The 16,935-nt window shown below is 46.2% G+C and overlaps 1 protein-coding gene, 1 long non-coding RNA gene and 1 pseudogene across 18 annotated transcripts in view; 1 reads left to right on the top strand and 2 right to left on the bottom strand.

Annotated features, from left to right (window-relative positions):
* Nucleotides 1-16,935, bottom strand: part of TEX14 (testis expressed 14, intercellular bridge forming factor) — a 137,618-nt gene that overhangs the window by 88,311 nt on the left and 32,372 nt on the right. For all 17 annotated transcript variants that reach the window (XR_012425578.1, XR_006693058.2, XR_012425584.1 and 14 more), the window contains exon 2: nt 8,375-8,511. Coding sequence is in view for 10 of the 17 variants with exons in the window: in XM_045375100.2 (XP_045231035.2) it covers nt 8,375-8,510 (136 nt within the window). In the remaining 7 variants the exon portion in view is untranslated. The remainder of the gene's footprint in view (nt 1-8,374; nt 8,512-16,935) is intronic.
* LOC135967650 (uncharacterized) lies at nt 7,964-14,780 on the top strand. Its single transcript, XR_010581797.2, has 3 exons — nt 7,964-8,101; nt 8,958-9,017; nt 14,645-14,780. It is a non-coding gene; the product is annotated as an uncharacterized lncRNA (long non-coding RNA).
* Nucleotides 15,784-15,971, bottom strand: LOC123569659 (U1 spliceosomal RNA; annotated as a pseudogene).

Below are 16,935 nucleotides of genomic sequence, written 5' to 3'. Positions count from 1 at the left end.
CAAAACAAAAACCTAGCCTAAAGTTGCAGTGGCACATGAGTCTGTCCTCCCATCTGTGTGAGAGGATCACTTAAGCCCAGGAGTTCAAGTCCAGTCTGGGGCAACATAGTAAGACCCTGTCTCAAAAATGAAAAAAAAGTAACCTAGGGCCGGGTACAGTGGCTTACAACTGTAATCCCAGCACTTTGGGAGGCTCAGGCAGGCGGATCACCTGAGGTCAGGAGTTTGAGACCAGCCTGGCCAACATGGTGAAACCCCATCTCTACTAAAAAAACACAAAATTTAGCCAGGTGTGGTGATGCATGCTGTAATCCCAGCTAACAGGGAGGCTGAGGCAGGAGAATCGCTTGAACCCAGGAGGTGGAGGTTGCAGTGTGCCGAGATCGTACCACTGCACTCTACCAGCCTGGGCGACAGAGGAAGACTCTGTCTCAAAAAAAGAAAAAAAAAAAAGGAGCCTAAGTCATCTTAGTGCTTTATCTCTCCCCCCACCTACCTCATAGCCTCCTATAGCCAGAGCAGCCATTTGGACATGCAAATCTATTCATACCTCTGTTACACAATGGAGGTAGGTCACCAAAAAGACCAAGCTATGATAAAGGTTTAGGACCTTTAATACCATACCCTACCATTAACCTCTAGGGAGAGGAGCAGGGTGGGAAATTGAATTTAATCACCAATGACCAATGATTTAATCAATCGTGCCTACATAATGAGACCTCCATAAAAATCCACAAATAGGGTTTGGAGAGCTTCTGGGATGGTGAACACACTGAAGAACTGGGAGGGTGGAATGCCACCAGAGGGAATGGAAGCCCCTCCCCTTATACCTACACAAAACCCTAGGTATCTCTTACTTTTGGCTGTTTTTGTTTTTGTTTTTTTGAGATGGAGTCTCGCTCTGTAACCCAGGCTAGAGTGCAATGGCACGATCTCGGCTTACTGCAAACTCAGCCTTCTGGGTTCAAGCACTTCTTCCACTTCGGCCTCCCAAGTAGCTGGGATTACAGGCGCATGCCACCCAGCCCAGCTAGTTCTTGTATTTTTGTAGAGACGGGGTTTCACCATGTTAGTCAAGCTGTCAAGCTGTGAACTCCTGACCTCAGGTGATCCACCCACCTTGGCCTTCCAAAGTGCTGGGATTACAGGCATGAGCCACTGCACCCGGACTTTTTTTTTTTTTTTTTTCTGACGGAATTGTGCTCTTTTGCCCAGGCTAGAGTGGCAAGATCTTGGCTCACTGCCACCTCCGCCACCCGGATTCAAGCGATTCTCCTGCCTCAGTCTCCCAAGTAGCTGGGATTATGGGATTATGGGATTATAGGCACCCGCCACCACGCCTGGCTAATGTTTGAATTTTTAGTAGAGACAGGGTTTCACCATGTTGGCCAGGCTGGTCTTGAACTCCTGACCTCAGATGATCCACCCACCTCGGCCTCCCAAAGTGCTGGGATTACAAGTGTGAGCCACTGCGCCCAGCCTTGGCTGTTCTTGAGTTGTATTCTTTTTTTTTTAACTTTTTTTTTTTTTTTTTTGAGACGGAGTCTCACTCTGTCACCCAGGCTGGAGTGCAGTGGTGTGATCTCAGCTCACTGCAACCTCCACCTCCCAGGTTCTAGCGATTCTCTTGCCTCAGCCTCCAGAGTAGCTGGGACTACAGGCCCGCGTCACTATATCCAGCTATTTTTAAAAATATTTTTAGTAGAGACGAGATTTCACCATGTTGGCCAAGATGGCCTCCAACTCCTGACCTCAAGTGATCTACCCACCTTGGCCTCCCAAAGTGCTGGGATTACAGGCGTGAGCCACCGTGCCCAGCCTATATTAGTCTTTAAAACAAAATTATAAAATTATATTGTAGGATTCATAACTCATAGATATATTATGGCTTCTATAATATAAAGGATAAGAGAAAGGGAGAAATGCACCTTTAAGTTTGTATCTTTTATGTGAAGTGGTACATTAACTGTAAGTAAACTGTTAAAAGTTAAAGATATAGACAGTCATCCCTCGGTACCTATGGGAAACTGGTTTCAGGACCCTCCCATACCAGTAAAATCCACAGATGCTCAAGTCCCTTATATAAAATAACATAGTATTTGCATATAATCTATCTTATCTATCTACCTACCTACCTACCTATCTAATCTTCCTGTATATTTTAAATCATCTCTAGATTACTTATAATATCTAGTACAATGTAAATGCTATGTTAATAGTTGTTAGTCTTCATTTTTGTTTGTATTTTTTATTGTACTGTTATTTTTTAATTGTTTCCTTTTTCCTAATATTTTTGATGCTTGGTTGGTTGAATCCACAAATGTGGAACCCACAGATAAGTAGTGTCAACTGTATTGAAATAACTAGAGCAATCACTAAAAAAAAAAAAAAAATGTAAAGAGGTATAGCTTAAAAGCCAATCGCTATCATAAGTTAAAATGGAATTCTAAAACATTTCATTAACACAAAAGAACGCAGGAAAGAGACGAAACAAAAATAGAGGGTAAAACACAAAACAATATAAAATGGGAGTTCTTAAATCGAACCAAAATCCTTCCAATAGCCCACAAGGCTCTGACTGGTCCAGCCCAGGCCTCCCTCGCCAGTTTCATCTCACATCTCTCTCTCCACCCCACTGGTTTTCCCCTCAACTCATGTCAACCAGACCCTTTTATTTTCTAGCTCCTCTCCATCCTGAGCTCAACTCCTGCCTGATCAACTCCTTTACGTTTTCTTTTCCTTTTTTTCAGAGATGGAATCTCACTCTGTTGCCCAGGTTGGACTCCCCGGGTCAGGTGATCCTCCCACCTCAGTCAGCCAAGTAGCTAGGACCACAGGTGTGTGCCAAGGCACCCAGCTTGGTCAACTCTTCTTCCTTGAGGTCCTGGCCTAAACAACACTTCTTCTGAGAAGTTTCTCTTGATTATCCCATAGAAAAGGAGGCTCAGATGAATCTTGTGTGCTCACTTCACTTCCTGCCCTTGTCAGTACACTTCAGCTCCCAATTTATGTCTGTTTCTTCTGTTAGATTATGGTCCCAAAGGGCACAGTCATAATCTCTAACAATCGGTTTTCTGAATGAGCTAAACTGAGTAGGATACAATCAGGAGACAACTTAGCCTCAGGCACACTCTTTTTTTTTTTTTTGAGACAGAGCTTCGCTCTTGTTGCCCAGGCTGGAGTGCAATGGCACCATCTCGGCTCACTGCAACCTCCGCCTCCCGAGTTCAAGCGATTCTCCTGCCTCAGCCTCCCGAGTAGCTAGGATTACAGGTTTGCGCCACCACGCCTATTTTATGTTTTAAGTAGAGACGGGGTTTCACCATGTTGGCCAGGATGGTCTGGAACTCCTGACCTCAGGTGATCCGCCCACGTCAGCCTCCCAAATCCCAGCCTCCCAAAGTGTTGGGATTACAGACGTGAGCCACTGCGCCCAGCCTGGAACGGCACAATTAAAGTGACAGAAAAAATAGATTCTGCAGCCAGGTGCACTTTGGGAGGCCGAGACGGGCGGATCACGAGCTCAGGAGATCAAGACCATCCTGGCTAACATGGTGAAACCCCGTCTCGACTAAAAATACAAAAAAATTAGCCGGGCTTAGTGGCGGGCGTCTGTAGTCCCAGCTACTCGGGAGGCTGAGGCAGGAGAATGGCGTGAACCCAGGAGGTGGAGCTTGCAGTGAGCCGAGATTGCGCCTCTGCACTCCAGCCTGGGCGATTGAGCGAGACTCCGTCTCAAAAAAAAGAAAAAAAAATGGATTCTGCCTGAGATGCCTATCAAGGAGGGGAAGGAAGAGCCAATGAAGCGTGTGCATGAGGTCAGGCAAAAAAAAAACACAAAAATTGTTGTTCCACTAAAATCAAAATCTTAATCTCTCATCCAATTCCAATTTCTTTTCTTTCTTTTTTTTTTTTGAGACAGAGTCTTGCTGTCGCCCAGGCTGGAGTGCAGTGGTGCAACCTTGGCTCACTGCAACCTCCATCTCCCAAGTTCAAGCAATTCTCCTGCCTCAGCCTCCCAAGTAGCTGGGACTACGGGCATGTGCCACCAAGTCCAGCTAAGTTTTGTATTTTTAGTAGAGACAGAGTTTCACCATGTTGGCCAGGCTGTTCTCAAACTCCTGAGCTCAAATGATCCACCTGCCTAGGCCTCCCAAAGTGCTGGGATTACAGGCGTGAGCCACCGTGCCCAGGCCAATTCCAATTTCTTCCCTCCTCTACACTGCAGGATGCAGCAATGCTCTGTTAACTGTCCTTCTCCTTGCTTCTCCACTCTTCCTCTGATCTCAACGCTGTTTGTGGCAACTCCAGAGCTGAGGCAAGGGGGAGAACCAATGAAACAAAATGAGGCAATGGCCTTCATACTCAGCTGATGCCCTGTGTAGCTTCTGGCTTTATCCTAAAGCCTGTCCTGTTGTGGAAGGTGCCAGTGGGTCCTTCAAGTGCCTCCACCACACTGTGCAGAACCCCACACAGGCCAGTGCTCTCTTCTGCTGACTTCTTGCCCACCACCCAACTCCCTCCTTCTAGAGCCTTACCTGCAGCCTCTCTGTTGGGATTCTTTCTTCCTTCACAGGTAGAATCCCCTTAGATGGCTCAGCTACCCACTGTGGAGTCTACTTGTTCCACCAGCTGGTGCAAGTGTGACTAATTACTGCTAGCCTTCTATGCTCACCCACCCATCAAGGACTGCTCCAAGTAAGAGACAGATAGCAGTCTTCCTGCCTCCTCAACTCCAGGGAACACTGCAGCTTCTTGGCATGTCACTTTGGTGGCAGCTTGGGTAGGCTGACATACTTCAACTGTATAGCAGGCTGGGACTCAGGTCTCATCTCTCCTGCCTGCAAGCACTACAATTCTCTCCGAGGTTTGTCTGAAGGGCCTCTTGTCTTGAGACTGGCAAGGATGGGGAAAGCCACAGCTTTCTAATCCTGTGACTATCCTTTTTTCTTTTTCTTTTCTTTTTTTTCTTTTTTTGAGACAGAGTCTTGCTCTGTCGCCAGGTTGGAGTGAAGTGGTATGATCTTGGTTCACTGCAACCTCCGCCTCCCGGGTTCAAGCAATTCTCCTTCCTCAGCCTCCCAAGTAGCTGGGACTACAGGCATGGGCCACCACGCCCAGCTAATTTTTGTATTTTTAGTAGAGACAGGGTTTTAACATGTTGGCCAGCTGGTCTCGAACTCCTGACCTCAAGTGATCTGCCCACCTCAGCCTCCCGAAGTGCCGGGATTACAGCCGTGAGCCACCACGCCTGGCTTCTTTTTTTTTTTTTCCTTTGAGGTGGAGTTTTGCTCTTGTTGCCCAGGCTGGAGTGTAATGGCGCAATCTTGGTTCACTGCAACCTCTGCCTCCCAGGTTCAAGCAATTCTCCTGCCTCAGCCTCCCAATTAGCTGAAATTACAGGCACCCACCACCACACCCAGCTAATTTTTGTATTTTTAGTAGAGACTGGGTTTCACCATGTTGGCCAGGCTAGTCTCAAACTCCTGACCGCAGGTGACCCACCCACCTCAGCCTCCCAAAGTGCTGGGATTACAGGAGTGAGTCATCACACCTGGCCCTGTGAATACCTTTTAAAGAATCTAGTGATCATTTAGATCATCTCCTAAGAAGCCCTCTATCAGACTTTGGGAGAACTTACTGCCCCTTATTCTTCAATCTGAGGCTTCAGATTGAATTCCCAGATGCAGATGAAGTCCTGTTCTATATCCAGGTACACTTGTTAACCCCATCCCTTACTCTAACTGAATATCAAGCATTTGAAGATGCAGAATATTCAGGAGATGTCTAGGAGATAATAAATGTCATAATACTCTGATATTCACTAAAAAAATTGATGTTCAATATAAGTATGCTATCACTTCTAGTGACTGTCTATCCATACCATTCACTGTGAGAAGCAGAGTTTTATTTATTTTTTAGACAGAGTAATCTCACTCTGTCTTGATCTCAGCTCACTGCAACCTCCACCTCCCAGGTTCAAGTGATTCTCCTGCCTCAGACTCCTGAATAGCTGGGACTACAGGTGCCCGCCACCACGCCCAGCTAAGTTAAGTTTTGGTTTTTTTTTTTTTTTGAGACGGAGTCTCACTTTGTCACCCAGGCTGGAGTACAGTGGCGCGTTCTCGGCTCACTGCAAGCTCCGCCTCCCAGGTTCACGCCATTCTCCTGCCTCAGCCTCCTGAGTAGCTGGAACTACAGGCGCCTGCCACTACGCCTGGCTGATTTTTTGTATTTTTAGTAGAGACGGGGTTTCACCGTGTTAGCCAGGATGGTCTCAATCTCCTGACCTTGTGATCCGCCCGCCTCGGCCTCCCAAAGTGGTGGGATTACAGGCGTGAGCCAGCGCACCCGGCCTAATTTTTGTATTTTCAGTAGAGACGGGGTTTCACTGTGTTGGCTGGGCTGGTCTCAAACTCCTGACCTCAGGTGATCCACCCACCTCGGCCTCCCAAAGTGCTAGGATTACAGGCTTGAGCCATTGTGCCTAGCCCAGAGTTTTATTTATTTTTTATTTTTTATTTTTTCTGAGACAGAATCTCACTCTTGTTGCCCAGGCTGGAGTGCAATGGTGCGATCTAGGCTCACTGCAACCTCTGCCTCCCGAGTTCAAGCGATTCTTCTGCCTCAGCCTCCCAAGTAGCTGGGATTACAGGCGCCCGCCACCATGCCCAGCTAATTATTTTTAGTAGAGACGGGGTTTCACCATGTTGGCCAGGCAGGTCTCAAATCCTGACCTCAGGTGATCCACCCCTCTTGGCCTCCCATAGTGCTGGGATTACAGGTGTGAGTCACCACACCTGGCCCGAGAAGCAGAGTTTTACAACGTTTTATTTTAAAACATATGTGGATAGTTATGGAGTAAAATGCAAAATTTTGAGGGGAAAAAAAAAAAAAGCCCAGGACCTTTCACATAAATGATTGAGCTCAGTGTGAGCTACTTCACTTATGGACCCTAGGGGTAGTACATGAAAAGGTTTGAGAACTTATTTTTTTGTTGTTGAGATGGGGTCTCGCCTCAGCCTCCTGGTGTGGTGGACTACAGGCATGCACTACCATGCTTGTAGTATCAACTAGTGATTAATTTTTTTTTTATTTTTTGTAGAGACAGGGTCTCACAGTGTTGCCCAGGCTGGTCTCAGACTGGTCTTGAACTCCTGGCCTCAAGCAATTCTCCTGCCTCAGCCTCCCAAAGTGCTGGGTTTACAGATAGATGGGATTCGCTGTGCCAGCCATGAGAACTTCATGAGGGAACTATTCAGTGGGATAGTTGGAAAATTGGGGTTACCCTTCTGGACATCTTCAGGAATGCTGTTGAAGCAAGTGGAGAAAAACCAGGTCACCCTGACTATTCCACAAATCAGCAAAGAGAAGTTTCAGAAGCCTCCCCTTCAATACTAAGAAAAGAGAGGGGGTATCCAGCAGGACCTCTGCTCACATTGAAAATAGCAGGTCTGGGTTGATGCCTGTAATCCTAGCACCTTGAGAGGCTGAGATGGGCAGATCACTTGAGCCCAGAAGTTCTAGACCAGCCTGGGCAACAAGGCAAAAGCATCGCTACAAAAAACAAACAAAGAAACAAAGAAACAAACAAACAAAAAACACAAAAATTAGCCAGACATGGTGGCTTACGCCTATAGTCCCAGCTATTTGGAAAAGCTGAGGCAGGAGATTCACCTGAGCCCATGGAGGTCGAGGATGCAATGAGCTGTGATCATGCTACTGCACTGCATTTGGCAACAGAGTGAGACTCTATCTCAATAAAAAAAAAAAAAAAAGCAGGTCTGGGTCCCTAGATCAGGAGCCAAACACCAGAAAAGGTTCTGTTTGTGTATGGGTTTTTGTTCGTTGGTTCTTTGGTTTGTTTCCTCAGACCAAATTCACATGGCATGTTTGTTGGTTCTTTTGAAGACTGCTTCAGCCATTGAGCCACGTTTGCCTGTATTCTTCAGCAAGAAAACCCTGGAAAAAGGGCACCAAGTGGAAGTAAGGAGCAAGGAAGGGGACAGCTGTGAACACTGGTCTCCTCAGTCAACCACAGGTGTCAGAGAACTCAATGGATGGAGCAGATTTGAAGGAAAGGAATCAGGCAGAATCAAAGGTGGGTGACTTCAGAGAAACCTTAGGAGCCTAGCAGTAGCAGTTGGATGCGCTTGTGGTTGCTTCCCCAGCACAAAACAAAACAAAGCAAAACATCCTCAAAATAAGAATTTAACACCTCTCTTGACTGCACTGCTAGAGAACATCTAATTTCTATATTTAATTTCTGGATTTCCCCAAGGACTCATTCATAGCTTTATGACATTCCTTTTTCTCTGAACGCTATTCAGAAATGTGTACCAAGGTGCATCTGCCATCTCAATATGGTGCTTACCTTTCTTAAGAATTTTCTTCACTTTCAGATAGTTCCCTTGTTTGACATACTCATGAAGCTGAGCTTCCAGGGAGTCATTTCTTAAGGTACCAAGTTGAACAGGACAGGGGAGTGGAAGAGGAACAGCCCGAGACATCCTGTTCCAAAAGAGAGCAGTATGCTTATTTTAACTGAACCAGAAATGCAAGGAAACAACTTAATTCTTTCACATTTAGAAACCTGTACAGCCACCCTCATTAATAATGAAGATTAGGGAACAATTATTGAAACTCTGAATTAATGTTTTTCCTCAGTGTTATCGCTGAAATTAAAGAACTTCAATATACTGTTGAATATAGGAATGATGAGAAGAGACAAGTAAAAATATATATATTTGAATATACTTTATATGGTTTGGCTCTATGTCCCCACCCAAATCTCACCTTGAATTGTAGTTCCCATAATCCCCACAAGTCATGGGAGGGACCCAGTGGGAGGTAATTTAATCATGGGGGTGGTTACCCTCATGCTGTTCTTGTGACCAGTGAGTGAGTTCTCATGAGATCTGATGGTTTTAAAAGGGTTTTTTCCCTCTTTTACTCAGTACTTCTCCTTCCTGCCATCACGTGAAGAAGGACATGTTTGCTTCCCATCTGCCATGATTGTAAGTTTCCTGAGGCCTCCCCAGCCCTGCAGAACTATGAGTCAATTAAACCTCTTTTCTTTATAAATTACTCAGTCTTGGGTATGTCTTTATTAGCAGAACAAGAACAGACGAATACAATATTTGTCACTAATTCCCAGGACTGAAAAAGTGAGGACTTCTAGGAAGTAAAATTCTAAATACATGTGTTTATTGTGTCATTAAGATAACTTGGAGAGTATTGACTTTGAAAGGTTAGAACACAAATGCAGTCATTATGTAAAGCTAGATAGTATAACATAGTGGTTTAGGTTCATAGTTCAGACTCTGAAACTGTCTTGGCTCTGTCACCTCCCTGTGTGATCTTGGAGGAATTATTTAACATTGATAGGCCTCAATTTCTTCATCTGTAACATGGGAATAATAATAACCAGAGGGTTGCTGAGAGTTTCAGTTTCTTTTTTTGTGTATGTGACGGAGTCTCACTCTGTCGTCAGGCTGGAGTGCAGTGGCGCAATCTTGGCTCACTGTAACCTCTGCCTCCTGGGTTCAAGCGATGCTCCTGCCTCAGCCTCCTGAGTAGCTGGGACTACAGGTGCGCGCCACCATGCCCGGCTAATTTTTTGTATTTTTAGTAGAGATGAGGTTTGACCATGTTGGACAGGATGGTCTTGATCTCTTGACCTTGTGATCCGCCTGCCTTAGCCTCCCAAAGTGTTGGGATTACAGACGTGAGCCACTGCGCCCAGCCTGAGAGTTTCAAAGGAGCTAATTTGTGTGCAGTGCTTAGCATAGTACCTGGCACCAAACAAGTTCACTATAGTTGTTAGCTGTTACTGTGCATAAGACCCATGCAGAGAAATTTTAACTTTCCATACGTGGCAGCCACATCTGACCATCATTCTTACAATCAAGTGTCTGTGGTGTACCTACTGGTATGGTTTGAACGTGTCCCCCAAAATCCATATGTTGAAAACTTGATCCCCAATATGGAGGTGTTGGGAGGTAGAACCTTTAAGATGTGTTTAGGTCATGCGGGCACCACCCTCATGAATGGATTAGTGCTATTGTCATTATAAAGGAAGTAGGTCGTTATGGCAGGAGTGGGTTCCTTATAAAACGATGAGTTTGGGAGACATTTGAGGTTTCTTTCCATCTCCTTGTTCTGCGGTCCTATGATTAAACCTTTTTCTCTGCTGCAACCCAGTGTCTCACTACACTGATTTGCCACGTGGGATTACAATTTAACAGTGATCCTATGAAAAGATGCCCTTTGTGGGCATTTAACCATGGCTCAGTGACCCCTTTGTGGCAGTCCAGGTTTTCATCAGCAGCCAGAACAATCTGGTTCCACCAACCCTTTACTATAATTTTGATGAATGCATATGTTAAACATTAAAGAACTGGAGAAACTGGTGCCTGAGTACAAGGGCTGGAATGCAAAAAAAACCCATTAAGACACCATCTGGCCTTTCTCAGGTCCTAAAGTCTGATCAAATAATAATAGCATTTTTACACATACACCTTGTACCAGGGAACCATTTAAGATTAAGAAACTTTCCAAGACTCAAGAGGAAGCTTTTCAGACCCTAGATCCTAGTTAAAGATTAGATATAGGTCTGGTGTGGTGGCTCACGCCTGTAATCCCAGCACTTTGGGAGGCCGAGGCGGGCGGATCACGAGATCAGGAGATCGAGACCATCCTTGCTGACACGGTGAAACTCCGTCTCTACTAAAAATATATATAAAAAATAATTAGCCAGGCATGATGGCAGGCACCTGTAGTCCCAGCTACTTAGGAGATTGAGGCAGGAGAATGGCCTGAACCCGGGAGGCGGAGCTTGCAGTGAGCCATGATCGTGCCACTGCACTCCAGCCTGGGAGACAGAGCGAGACTCCATCTCAAAAAAAAAAAAAAAAAGATTCGATATAGATTGAATGAAACATCCCACCTTGTAGGTGCACTCCCGCATATCGGCATGGACCTTGAATGTATATAAGCTTTGGGGGAAAAAAAAAAACTTGTAACTTTTTTTTTTTTTTTTTTTTGAGACAGTCTTACTTTGTTGCCCAGGCTGCAGTATAGTGGCATGATCTCAGCTCACTGCAATCTCCGCCTCCCGACTTCAAACGATTCTCCTGCCTCAGGCTCCCGAGTAGTTGGGATTACAGGTGCCCACCATCATTACCAGCTAATTTTTGTAGTTTTAATAGAGTCGGAGTTTCATCATGTTGGCCAGGGTGGTCTCGAACTTCTGACCTCAGGTGATCTGCCCACCTAGGCCTCCCAAAGTGTTGAGATTACAGGCATGAACCACTGCGCTGGGCCAAAACTTTTAACTTTTTTAGTTGGTCTGGTGAGTTACTCTGACCTTCTCCCTGTAACCAGTTGCAGAAATAAACTCCCTTCTTTTAGTCTTTTTTTTGAGACAGTCTTGCTCTGTCGCCCAGGCTGAAGTACAGTGGTGTGATCTTGGCTCATTGCAGCCTCTGCCTCCTGGGTTCCAGTCATTCTCCTGCCTCAGCTTCTTGGGTAACTGGGATTACAGGCACCCACCACCACGTCCAGCTAATTTTTTCTTTTCTTTTTTTTTTTTTTTTTGAGACAGAGTCTCGCTCTGTCGCCAGGCTAGAGTGCAGGGGCGCAATCTCAGCTCACTGCAACCTCTGCTTCCTGGGTTCAAGCGATTCTCCTGCCTCAGCCTCCCGAGTAGCTAGGCCTACATGCACGCACCACAACGCCCAGCTAATTTTTGCATTTTTAGTAAAGATGGGTTCTCACCATGTTGGCCAGGATGGTCTCGATCTCTTGACCTCGTGATGCACCCGACTCAGCCTCCCAAAGTGCTGGGATTACAGGCATAAGCCTCCGCATCTGGCTGACTAATTTTTGTATTTTTAGTAGAGACAGGGTTTCACAATGTTGGCCAAGCTGGTCTCAAACTCCTGACCTCAGGTGGTCTGCCTGCCTCGGCCTCCCAAAGTGCTGGGATTACAGAAGTGAGCCACTGCGCCTGGCCAATAAACTCCCTTCTTTCCCAGTCTGGATCTCATTATTGGACTGTGAGAACAAGCAGCTGGACCTCATTCTGTTCTGGGACACCCTGACATTTCGACACCCTGAGACGAGCCCTCCTTTAAGCCAGGGGCCATGTCTGGCACCTCCCTTGTAGGCAGGGACATTGCTGACTTTAGGCGCGTAAACTGGCTTGCAGCAGAGAAATGGTTTCTGATTCTGGAAGAAGTCTCTGATGATTATTCCCAAGCATAATCCATCCTCCCTTTCCCTTCTCCTGATCTGTTGGCCTCCTCAGAGGCCATGTAAACTCTTCGAGGGTCCTATTAACTCTCCCTAACCTATAGAAAGGGACCTGTTAAAGGCATTTTTCCACACTGGAAGAATAAAGGGCACTGTTTTGGGGAAGTACTCCTGGACCCTTCAAGTCTCAGTTCAGAAACCTGGTTTTGGTTGGGCGTAATGGCTCACACCTGTAATCCTAGCACTTTGAGAGGCTGAGGAGGGTGGATCACCTGAGGTCACGAGTTTGAGACTAGCCTGGACAACACGGCAAAATGCTGTCTCTACAAAAAATACAAAAATTGGCCGGGCAGTCAGGCACAGTGGCCCACACCTGTAATCCTAACACTTTGGGAGGTCAAGGCGGGTGAATCACCTGAGGTCAGGAGTTCAAGACCAGCTTGACTGATATGGTGAAACCCCCACCTCTACTAAAAATACAAAAATTAGCTGGGTGTCGTGGCGGGCGCCTGTAGTCCCAGCTACTTAGGAGGCTGAGACAGGACAATCGTTTGAACCTGGGAGGTGGAGGTTGCAGTGAGCCGAGATCATGCCACTGCACTCCAGCCTGGGCAACAGAGCGAGACTCTGTCTCAACAAAACAAAACAAAAAACAAACGTCTGGGTGCATGGCTCATGCCTGTAATCCCAACACTTTGGGAGGGTGACGCTGGTGGATCACAAGGTCAGGAGTTCTAGAACAGCCTGCCCAACATGGTGAAACCCCATCTCTACTAAAACTACAAAAATTAGCTGGGTGTGGTGGCGGGCACCTGTAATCCCAGCTACTCAGGAGGCTAAGGCAGGAGAATCGTTTGAACCTGGGAGGTGGAGGTTGCAGTGAGCCAAGATCATGCCACTGCACTCCAGCCTGGGCAACAGAGCGAGACTCTGTCTCAACAAAACAAAACAAAAAACAAAAGTCTAGGTGCATGGCTCACGCCTGTAATCCCAACACTTTAGGAGGGTGAGGCTGGTGGATCACAAGGTCAGGAGTTCTAGACCAGCCTGCCCAACATGGTGAAACCCCATCTCTACTAAAACTACAAAAATTAGCTGGGTGTGGTGGCGGGCACCTGTAATCCCAGCTACTCAGGAGGCTGAGGCAGGAGAATTGCGTGAACCTGGGAGGCGGAGGTTGCAGTGAGCCGAGATCATGCCATTGCACTCCAGCCTGGGTGACAGAGCAAGACTCCGTTTCAAAAAAAATTGGCCAGGCGTGGTGGCGAGCACCTGTAGTCCCAGCTACTCAAGAGGCGGAGGCACAAGAATCACTTGAACCTGGGAGGTGGAGGTTGCAGTGAGCTGAGATCATGCCATTGCACTCCAGCCTGGGCAACTGAGCAAAACTCCATCTCAAAAAAAAAAAAAAAAGGAAAAGAAATCGGGTTTTATTTAATTTTTTTAGATGTGGGATCTTGCTATGTTGCCTAAGCTGGTCTTCAACTCCTGGCCTCAAACAATCCTCCTGCCTCAGGCTCCCAAAGTTCTGGGATTATAGGTGTGAGCCACCATGCTGGCCAAGTCTGGTTTTATTTTTATTTTTTTATTATTATTTTTTAAAAATAGAGATGAGGTCTCACTATGTTGCCCAGGCTGATCTTGAACTCCTGGGCTCAAGTGATCTCCTACCTCAGCCTCCCAAAGGGCTAGAATTACAGTCATGAGCCACCACGCTGGGCCCAAATCTGATTTTAGAATTCTGATTTGTGAAGGCTTGTGCTTGTTCTTGTCTGTGTGTCGGGGGTGGAATCCTGAAGGAATCACTAGCAGAAGCTCAGCAGGCCTCACTCAGAGGGAACCTCTTGTCTGTTTTGCCACATTAAAACTCAGATACTGAGTGGAGTAACTGGTGTTTGTGTCTTTGTCGTGTGTATAATTTCATCTGAGCAATACGGGAAATGCCTTTTTTTTTTTTTTTTTGAGACAGAGTCTTGCTCTGTCACCCAAGTTAGAGTGCAGTTGTGCGATCTCGGCTCACAGCAGCCTCTGCCTCCCGGGTTCAAGCAATTGAAACAGCCTTTGCAAAATTATGACTGAGATAGTGAAAGAGATCTAACTTAACTGACTCCATCTTGCTTCTAACTTCCAAGCTGTCCTTGTTCATTCCTGGGTGTAGACTGAACTAACTTTGGGAGAAACTTGGTTTACAGTTTATAGTTTAAACAAAGACAGTAACAGCCTTTTCCCAAAGCAGACCTCCTTCTTGTCTGGGGACTAGATTGCCTTTGTAGGACTAACATTAGCCACAAGATTAGAAATTATGGTTTAGGAGTCATGCAGCTGGATGCTACAAGATTCTGACCCTTCCTAAACTGCTCCTAAAATCAATGCTTGATATATTTTGCAGACCTTGCACTTCAGCTGGCACCACCCAGATCAATAAACTGGCTCATCTGATCTTGTGGTCCCCACCCAGGAACTGACTCAGCACAAGAAGACAGCTTTGACTCCCTATGATTTCTTCCCTGACCAATTAGCACTCCTGGCTCACTGGTTTCCCTTCACCCACCAAGTTATCCTTAAAAACTGTGTTCCTCGAATGCTGATTTGAGTAATAATAAAACTCCGGTCTCCCTCACAGCTGGCTCTGTGTGAATTACTCTTTCTCTATTGCAATTCCCCTGTCTTGATGAATTGGCTCTGTCTAGGCAGCAGGCAAGGTGAACCCCTTGGGTGGTTACACTATTCTCATGCCTCAGCCTGTACCTCCTGGTGTGTACCAGCTGTGCACCGGCGGTTTTTTTTTTTTTTTTTTTTTTGGAGACCGAGACTCACTCTGTCACCTGGGCTGGAGTGCAGTAGTGTGATCTTGGCTCACTGCAACCTCTGCCTCCTGGGTTCAAGTGATTCTCCTGCTTCAGCCTCCCGAGTAGCTGGGATTACAGATGTGCACCACCATGCCTGGCTAATTTTTTGTATTTTCAGTAGAGACAGGGTTTCATCATGTTGGCCAGACTGGTCTGGAATTCCTGACTTCAAGTGAGCCACCCGACTCGGCCTCCCAAAGTGCTGGGACTGTAGGCTTGAGCCACCCTCAGCAATTCATCCCACCAGAAGAAAAGGCTAAGGTAAATTTATCTGCACAGGAAACTGGTAAATTTATCTGCACAGAAAAACTGAACTACAAGGGATGAGGTACTTAACTTCCCACCTGAAGACCCAGGAATTTTTTTTCTTTCTTTCTTCATTGAGATTGGGTCTCTGTCCCTCAGACAGGAGTGCAGTGGCACGATATTGGCTCATTAAAGTCTCCCTCTGGGATCAAATGACCGCAGTCTCCTGAGGAGCTAGCACCGGTGCACACCACCACCCGAGAATCTGACTTATTTTTCCACCTTTCATAGAAAGTGCATAAAAAAGCGCCTAATTAAACTTGAAACAGAAAAAAGACATAGCCGGATAAAACCTAAGCTCGCAACAATTCCAAACCCACGACACTATGACAACAACGGCACACATGCTATCTTTCCAAACACATCGTGCAATCAGAAGAAAGCGCGAACGCAGTCGCCCCTACCACAAATTACGCAGTCAAGTTTCCCACATTTGCGGAAATCACAAGGATCAATACACACATCCAAAGTGCAACGAAAAAGCCTCACCTTCAATAAAAAAAAAAAAAAAAACAAAAAACCACCTTCGTGATCATGATATCTCCCCTGCTAGATAAGTACGAGTTGTTAGTTACTACTAGCTACCTCACCACCGTCCTCAACACACTACTTAGTCATGGCAAATTGTATTGTGAGTTGTTTTTAGGCATCATTTCGAAACCACCGCTTCTTCGTATGACACAACTCAGACTACACCTTCTTTGATATTCGCTAGAAAAATTCTTCCGCGCGAAGAACGCACTAGAACCGGCAATCACTGCGCCTCTATCTACATATGCCCGCCTCTAATAGTGACGTCACCATCTGCTTCTTTACGCTTTGACTGAATTCCCTTCCAGATCGGTTCACTCTTAGCTACCGCTCCCAAAGATTCAAAAGAAATCGCATTGTGTGATAAGAAATTTTCTTTTCCTTTTTTCTGCACAGGCTCATATAATAGAAGGAACCTTTGTTACTTTTTCAGATAATTCATACAGCCATTAATTATCCAGACCTATTTCTCAGTGTTTTTTTTTTCCCTCCCTCCCTCCCTTCCTTTTCTCTTTCTTTCCCTCCCTCCTTCCCTCCCTTTCTCCCTCCCTCCCTCCCTTTTATCCCTCTCTCCCTCTCTCTTTCTCTTTCTTTTTTTCTTGACGGAGTTTCGCTCTTGTTGCCCAGGCTGGAGTGCAATGGCGTGATCTCGGCTCACTGCAACCTCCGCCTCTCAGGTTCAAGCAATTCTCCTGCCTCAGCCTCCCGAGTAGCTGGGATTACAGGTGCCTGCCACCACGCCCAGCTAATTGTTGTAGTTTTAGTAGAGATGGGGTTTCACCACGTTGGCCAGGCTGGGGTCGAACTCCTGACCTCAGGTGACCCGCCAACCTCGGCCTCCCAAAGTGCTGGGATTACAGACATAAGCCACCGCGCCTGGCCCTCAGTGTTCTTTTCATTCCACTTAAGAAATTGGAACACACCACGATGAGGATGATGATGCCAAAACTAGATTGATGGCTCACATCATCTACAGTACAAATACATGCTTAAT

The sequence above is a fragment of the Macaca fascicularis genome, chromosome 16 (genome assembly GCF_037993035.2).
Source record: "Macaca fascicularis isolate 582-1 chromosome 16, T2T-MFA8v1.1".
Lineage (NCBI taxonomy): Eukaryota > Metazoa > Chordata > Mammalia > Primates > Cercopithecidae > Macaca > Macaca fascicularis.
Note: the sequence above shows the minus strand (reverse complement) of the source record. Positions and strands in the feature narration are given on the sequence as shown.